The sequence below is a fragment of the Budorcas taxicolor genome, chromosome 11 (genome assembly GCF_023091745.1).
Source record: "Budorcas taxicolor isolate Tak-1 chromosome 11, Takin1.1, whole genome shotgun sequence".
In the NCBI taxonomy this organism is placed as follows: Eukaryota; Metazoa; Chordata; class Mammalia; order Artiodactyla; family Bovidae; genus Budorcas; species Budorcas taxicolor.
In genome coordinates this window covers 157,660,732-157,668,888 of record NC_068920.1, presented here as the reverse complement: position 1 = coordinate 157,668,888, position 8,157 = coordinate 157,660,732, and the positions used below count along the sequence as shown (strand labels likewise).

At 54.6% G+C, this 8,157-nt stretch overlaps 1 protein-coding gene across 2 annotated transcripts in view; it reads left to right on the top strand.

The window, feature by feature from the left end:
* Positions 1-758: 758 nt before the first annotated feature.
* SH2D3C (SH2 domain containing 3C) overlaps positions 759-8,157 on the top strand; it is a 32,505-nt gene continuing 25,106 nt past the window's right edge. Inside the window, exons 1-2 of one of the 2 annotated variants that reach the window (XM_052647932.1) lie at positions 759-795; positions 3,169-3,646. In XM_052647932.1, the coding sequence (XP_052503892.1) occupies positions 759-795; positions 3,169-3,646 (515 nt within the window). Of the gene's footprint in view, positions 796-3,168; positions 3,647-5,628; positions 5,756-8,157 lie in introns of those variants that run through there. The other variant, XM_052647933.1, reaches the window with a different exon arrangement.

The window sequence follows — 8,157 nt, the reverse complement described above, 5'->3', positions numbered from 1 at the left end:
GGTTTTCCTATCCTGTCCTTGTACAGCGGGGTGGTGGACTAAATTATCGCCATGTCCCTGCCAGCTTGAAAAGGAGTGACCGTGCCTTGAGGGCACTGATTCTGTGCCAGGCTTTGCACCAAGCGCTGGACCCTGTGAGGCGGGCATTGCAAATACCGCTCGCTCACAGAGACAAAACTAAGGCTCAGGGAGGGACTTGTCCAGGATCACACGGTGACAGAAGGGGGCAGCTAAGACTTGAATTTGGGTGGCCTCAGGGCTCGAGGGCCAAACCATGGCACTCCCCTCGTCACCACCGCCAGTACACCCTGCAGCACTGAGGCTTAGAATAAACCCCTCTGCCCGCAGGCCTGACTCCCTGCACCCTCCCAGCCCGCTGGCCAGACCCCCCGACAGCGGTTGTCAGGTCCCTGGAGGCCCCCAGCCCAGTAGGCTGTCCCCAGAGCCTGCGGTTTCTTTCCCAGACCTTCTAGATCTCACGCGCTGGTAGTCTGCCCCCTGCCTCCCCCCGCTGCGAGGCCAAGGAGGAGGCCCACAGGGGCTGGGACTTGAGGGGGGGCGCCCTGCCTCCGCCCCCTGTGGAGAGGATGGGGAGGGTGGGGCTGTGAGAGTTTCACTGGTTTAAAAATACACAGAGGAAGCTAGTGAGAGGGCGCGAGAAAGGGGAAGGGGAGGTGAGAGAGGCATCCCGGCATTGATGTCCAGAGCTTCAAGTGGCCACCTGCCTTTCGGCCAGGGGCTCTGCACGACTTGCCAAGATGACGGAGGGGACCAAGAAGCCCAGCAAGAAGTTCAGTGAGTGTGGGGTGCCGTTTGTCCGTCTCAGCCTCTCTGCATCCGCTTCTTCCCATTCTATCTCGTTTCTGTTTCTCTTTCTGTCCATCTCTGGGTCTCTCTGGAGGACTCTGATTCTGAGTTTCCATGGTGCTGTCTCTCCATCCCTCTGGCCTAATCTCTCTCTCCAGCTGATTTGGCTCTCCATCTCTGTTTCTCTCTGTCTGTCTCTGTCTGTCGCTATTCCTCCGTCTCTCCCCACCCAACTGTCAGTCTCTCCATTCGTCTGTGTGTCCTCTGGCTCCCTTTGACCTCCAGGCTGGGCCAGGGAAGACCTCCACGCATTCCATTGCCTGCCTCTGTGCTGGTTCACATGGGGGTCTCAGGTTGGGAGTTGCTGGGGCTGGGGCGGGGGGAGGGGTGTGTGCCATGGGTAATGCCGCATGACCCCACCAGCAGTGATGCTGGGACCCAGAGCAACTAAATGAGGGGCCACACTCACCCTGCACTTTCTTCCCCAGGTTGCTGATTCCTTCCTGGTCCCAGCAAACTTTGGCGCCCTCTGATTCTTTTTTTTTTTTAAGATTTAGATATGGATTTAGCTGTGTTGGGTCTTAATTATGGCACTCGGGATCTTCAATCTCCATTGTGGCATGCAAGATCTTTTTAGTTACAGAATGTGGGATTTAGTTCGTTGACCAGGGATCGAATCTCAGGCCCCCTGTATTGAGAGCACAGAGTCTTAGCCACCGGACCACAGGGAGGGCCCCCTATGATGCTTTGGATCTGACAGCACATGAGGGGAGTGTACAGGGCAAAGATTATGACTGTATTCCACAGACGAAAGACCCAGAGACTTGCCTGAAGTCATATAGGGCTACAGAGCAGGGCTCAGTCTCACGTCCCTGGACCCTGGACTTCAGTTTTCCTCCCTGCCCACTACTGCTTCCTCCAGACCCCGTGCCCAGGAGACAAAACAAGTGGTCTGGAGAAAGGAGGCGATTTGCTCGTTGGCATAGCTTTCTAAGAGCAGAGCCTCACCATCTGCTGACAGCGCTTGTCAGGAGGCAGAGGCTATAACTGAGGGTGGGGTGGGGGGTGGGCAGGCCCGGGAGCAAAGCCCCAGAGCACTGACCCCAGCACTCCAGAGCCCCGGGCCCTCGGCCAGGCTCTGCTTGGCTTTCTGACCCTGGGCAAATTCCTTCCCCTCTCTGGGCCTCAGTTTCCTCTCCGTCAAATGGGGCCATCCCACCTATGTTCCACCATGGTCGTGAGGATCTGACGAGGTGGAGGATGCCAAGGAAGTGGGAAATGCCAGGGTGTTTTCGTTTTTGCTTGTGGAGGGGCCGTGGTGAAGTCCGGCAGACGGTGGTGGCTAGGAGGACGGGCAGTCCCACAGCTGTGAGCAGGCAGGAGGGCGGGCGCTCAGGCGCACCCCTGCGGAAACGCGGAGATGGTATCACCCGAGCACTGCCGCCTGAGTCCCCACTAGGGCTCAGCTGACAGGAAGGAGAGAACCGCAGGGAGTGGGACCCTCAGGGACCCGACAGCCCCCTTTTCATTTCATCCGCACCTCAGGGGCACCTCAGAGCCTCGTTCAAACACCCACTCCACACACCACCCCCCCGACCCTGACACGCACATCACACACACACACACACACACACACACATGTGCTCTCATGTCACCGATCTGAACCTCAGTTTCTTCATCTGGAAAATGGGGGATTAAACTTGTGCCATGGAGTTGTGCTGAGAATTCAGGGAAGTAATTAATGAAGGTGGCATGTTTGACAAATGCAAAGGCCTTTATGTGATCGTCATCACCATCTTTCTTCATTACTTCTGATGGCTATGAAGCATGTTATTTACATGCTGAGTTCATGCCTTTCTTCAGTTCTTCCACTGCCAGAGGACAGTGGTCCCCAACCTTTGTGGCACCAGGGACCAATTTCGTGGAAGACAGTGTTTCCACCGTCTGGGGATGGTGAGGGGGATGGTTTGGGGATGATTCAGGTGCTTTAGACTTAATTGTGCACTTTATTTCTAGTCTAATGCGTTGCTGATCTGCCAGGACGTACTGGTCCACAGCCCAGAGGTTGCCCCTGCCCCTGCCATGGGGGATGAATACTATAATCTCTATCTTACTGATGTGGATGAATGGGACTCAGAGAGGTCAAGTGACTTGTCTAAGGTCACAAAGCTAGGATGTGGAATTCAAAGGCTATGGGATCCCAGTGGTGCCATATTATACCGTAACTCCTAGAGGGGGTGTCAGTGAAGCTCCCAACCCTCCTTGAACCCTCAGTAAGTGGAACTGCACAAATGTTTCATTGTTTTTATTATTACTGCTGGCAATGTCATTAACTCCTTTCCCTCCCCTCCCCTCTTCTAGAGTTCTTCAAGTTCAAGGGGTTTGGGAGTCTCTCCAACCTTCCTCGGTCCTTTACTCTGAGACGATCTTTGGCCCCCAACAGTATCCGGCCCCAGGTGGAGGCTGACACCTTTGATGCCACACAGGATGACATGGTGACAGTCCCCAAGAGCCCCCCAGCCTATGCCCGCTCCAGCGACATGTACAGCCACATGGGCACCATGCCTCGCCCCAGCATCAAGAAGGCTCAGGGCAAACGGGCCACCCAGAAGGCCCAGGAAGTTGGCCCTGAGCCCCAAGTGGTACCCCGAAGCCTGCCTGACCCTCCAGGCTTGGAGGCAGCTGAGAAGGTGGTGCTAGAAACCATTGCCTCCAGGGAGGACACCCCAACAGTGGGACCCAGCCCTTCAGCAGTGGAAGTGGACCCCACGAGAAAACCTGAGGATGCCAGGCCAGATGCAGAAGAGGAGCGAGACCCCAAGAATGTGCCCTCAGAAAGGTAGGTGCCCATCAGGGGAGGGTGAGGGCAGAACCTGCGGGGATGGCATCTCCAGCCTCCTGCCAACAGAGCCTGGAGAGGACCGCCCAACACACACATCTGTAGAAAGAAAACAAAACACACATGCACGCACGCGCACACACACACCTACACATTAACTAAGTGCTTACTATAAACCAGGCTTCCCTAGTGGCTCAGATGGTAAAGAATCTGCCTGCAATGCAGGAGACTCAGGTTCGATCTCTGGGTCTGGAAGATCCTCTGGAGAAGGGAATGGCAACCCACTCCAGTATTCTTGACTGGAGAATCTCATGGACAGAGGAGCCTGGTGGGCTATAGTCCATGGAGTCACAAAGAGTCAGACACAACTCGCAACTAACACTTTCACTTCACTTTTCACTACTATAGACCAGGCACTGTACTTAGCCCTTCACGTGTAATTAATTCTCAGAAAAAAAAAAAAATCCAGGGAGAGGATACTGTTATTTCCATACCACAGATGAGGAAACAGACTCAGAGAAGAAATGCCATCTGCCCCAGTCAGATTACACATTAGCAAGTGACGAAGTTAGGACTTGACCTAAGACCCACCTGACTCCAACGCCCGAGGCAGCCTTCAGCATGAGCCCTCAGCACTGGGCCCAGCCCAACCACTGGATCCCTGCCCTGGGCCCCCACCTCTGAATCTCTGCCTTTAATTCTGCTGGACAACATTGCTCCCCTTGGTCTGGTAAAGCATTTGTTACCTAACTTGGGTCCAGGGTGAGCTGAATTGATGCAAAAATACAAATAGTGATATATGACCGTAGCTCTCAATTAGTAAGTACCTGTTTTACTAGGTGTCAAAACAAATGTTACTCACTGAAAATTCTGTAAAAGATTATATCAGTACTGTAACCTGCCCCCCCCATCTTACAGCTGGGGAAACTGAGACTCAGCCAAGGTTGCAGGGGTGGGATTTGAGCAGGAATCTGCCTGTCTCCAATGGCTGCACACTCATCCATCACATGGTACCCACCATGTTCTAAGCCCTACAGCCCTTGGGAGACCCCTCAGCCCCAACCAAAGCCTTTTCAACTCTCAGAGAGTTTGTCTAAACCACACTGGTTATAATAGATATACTTACTGAAATAAAGAGGGAAAAAGAAAATCTGAGCAAAAGTAAACTCTAGGGTTTGTTTTGGAACCTCTCTTGAGTGATTTTGCCCTGAGACACCAAGCATAGGTTCTGTGTGCTGGGATCATTGGTCCTTCGGTGGGGAGGAGGAGGACCTTGTGGAGCTGCAGAGCGAATCCAGACCAGACTGCCTCTTACTGGCCTTGGACAAGTCTGTTCCCTTCTCGGAGCCTCGCTTTTCTCATCTGACAAATGGGCACAACGATACCACCTACCTTGTAGGGCTGTGGTGAGAATTCAAGAATAAAGTACTTGTAAAAATCTTAGCACAGTGCCTGGCACACAACAAACAATGCAATAAATGGGAAGTGCCTACATTTATGATTTAAAGAACGAATGCTTTCCACCATCTTTACCTATTCCAGGCTGCCTTCTCTTGCCATCCTCTTAAATTCGGCCTCATTCGGGCGTGCAACAAGGATTGTATGTAGGGGTCTGGCGAGGGTTGGGGAGCGTTGTGGAGTAACCCAAAGCCTGAGATGTTTGCGGAAGCGGGGCGGGCGGGGCGAAGGGGCGTGTCTGGGAGGCGTGGCCTTTCCGTGCTGCTTGCAGACTGTTGGGGAAGCTGGCGTAGGAGAGGGGTGGGGCGAGGCGGAGGCGTGTGCCGGGGGCGTGGCCTTCCTACCCTCCCCGACCCTGACGGACGTGGAGGGGGCGGAGCAAGACAGGAGGCGAAGGGCGTGTCCGGGGCGGGGCACGTCCTTCCCAGAGGGCGGAGTAGACGGTGGAGAACGCCCAGAGGGTGGAGGGGCGTGTCCGAGGCGTGGCCTACAGGCCAGGCTCCGCCCCTGGAGTCCTGCTGTGAGCTCCCCAGCTCCGTAGCCTGAGAAAGGCGGGAGCCTTGGAAACAGGAGGTCCCCGGGTTGCAGGCGGCGACGGCAGGGAACCATGACTGCAGTGGGCCGGAGGTGCCCCGCACTGGGATCCAGAGGGTAAGTGACCGAGCTGGGACCAAGGAGGGCCGCTGCCGGGGACCGGGAGTTGTCTGGGGGGGAAATCTGTGCCCTTGGGACAGCTGACAAACCTGGGTGCGAGTTTAGCATCTGGCACTTTTAAACTTTCTTTTGGTGCAACTCCGACCCCGCTTCAGGCTGAGCATCTGCTGGTCACAACAGTCCCAGGAGAGAAACACTATCACTATCTCTAGTTTACAGATAAGGAAAGAGGTTTACTTGCCCAGTTTGACACAGCTAGTGAAAGTCAGAACTAGGGTTTAACTCCACCTTCCTGGATCAGACCCCTCAGCAGGTCTTGAGACACCTTTAGAATGCCAGGTCTAGGAGCCAGCCATCCTCCGCTGTGGGCAGAGATAGTCCTGGCAGTGCCTTGGGGTATCAGGCCTGGCTTAGGGCTGACAGAGGAAATAGGTAGACTCTCCCTTCCTGCACCTGATCACCTGGGATGTCCCGGGGTCCTGAGGAGGGTGGATTAGCAGATCGGATTGAGCCCCTTCCTGGTGCCCTGGGACCCAGTGTCCCACCTGCCTTAGGCCAAGTAGAAGGTGAGGAATTGTTGAACATTTCTTCTAAGAGCCTGTGAAGCTCAGCTCTATGCCAGAGACAGGAGAGCTGCTTTGCAGGTGTGATCTCAGGCTTGTCCTGCCCTGCTCTGGGCGTCCATCTCTCCAGCAGCCAAGATGGGTCTGGGATGGTCTCTGAGGATCCGTCCAGCTTGGGGACGAGGGCGTTTGAGAACTGCCACTGAGTAAGACCAGGGGCCTCGTTCCTGAGTGTCCCAACGGGGTCATCCCAGTGGCTGTTCAGCCTAAGCTTGGGGAGACGTGTCCCTCCCCTACCCCCTAGGAAGCAGGGTGCACCTGGAGCGGAAGGAAGGAAGGAAGGGGAAGAGGTGAGGCTGCAGGAGTTTCCTGGTGCCCTGTACTCTGCTGACATCATGAGGGATGAGAGGAAGGAGGGAGGAGGGGCCGACGACACAGGCAATGAAGGGCCTTTAGCTCCCAAAAAGGAGAGCGCCGCCCAGCCTCCCCCCAGCCCCCAGCCCCTCAGCTGCCTGCAGGGAAACAGTGGCTCTAGAGAGTCCTGACACTCAACCCTTCAGTTCATGCTGTAGAGGAGGAAGCGCCTGCTTAAAGAGGGAAGGGAGGTCCCCCAAAGCCCCATACCATAGCCACACCCACACACAGTAATGGTCAGGCCAGGGTCCCACCAGAGGACAACTGGCCGGCCCTGCCTGGAATACTCAGTCCCCTTACCACATGGGCCCTGTGAGGTGGGAGCCTCTATTTGCGGCATTCTACCAGTGAGGAGACTGAGATTCAGAGAGAAAATGGGACTTTCCTGGGGTCACAGAGAGATTAATTGTCAGAACCAAGGTTTAATTCCGACCTGACCAGCTCCCAAGCCCACACTCTTAAAGGCCATGTATCACCTGCTGTAAATAAAAATCTCAGAGCTGTCTCTCTCATGACTTCAAATGGCTTCCCATAACCCTGTAAAGGCAGTAACAGGAGCCCATTTTACAGATGAAGACATCAAGGTTTTGTGAGGCTAAGAACTTGCTTGAGACGAGACAGTGGAGCTGGAACTTCATTCATTTTAATAGTTACCGGGATGCAGCTATGCCCTAGACACCCCTCTAGATTCTGGGGAGAGAGCAGTGAGCATAGCAGACAAAACCCTACCCTCATGGAGCCATTCCAGTGTAGGGGAGACAGACGAGAAACCAGATGAATTACCTGGTCAGCTAGAAGAGAAAAGCACTAGAGAGAAAGATTTAAATCAAGTAGGGGAACTGGTCTTGGGGTAGTGGCTGAAAGTTATCCAGGGAAAAATTCTCAGTGAGAAACCGATATTTGAGCAAAGGAGATGAGGGAACAGATCCCCCTCCCCCCCCCCCCCACTTTTTTTTACTTGAAATATAGTCGATGTACAATATTATGTTAGTCTCAGGCATCCTGGGAACAGACCCTCTTGATGGCTGGGGAAGGGTATACTAGGTCAAAGGAACAGTAACTACAAAGGCCCTGAGGTAGAAGCATACTTGGCGTGTTGGCGGAGCAGCCAGAAAGCAAGATGGGGGCTGGGGAGAGGAGGGGTGGAAATAGGGCCAGAGAGGAAATGGGTTCAGATAAGCAGGGCCTGGAAGGCCCGGCAAGGACCTGGCTTTGACTGTGAACGAGATGGCAGCCGTCGCTGGCCTTGAGCAGAGGACGGCCCCGCTCTGACTTATGTTTGACAAGCACCTCTCCTTTGAGGAAGATTCCCGAGTCTTACTCTTTTCTGAGGTGTCTCACCAGAGCATCCTTCCCTTCCTCCCAGAGATCCGGGCCCCTCCGCTCTCACTCAGGGCCGTTCAGCAGGAAACTTGAGACTTG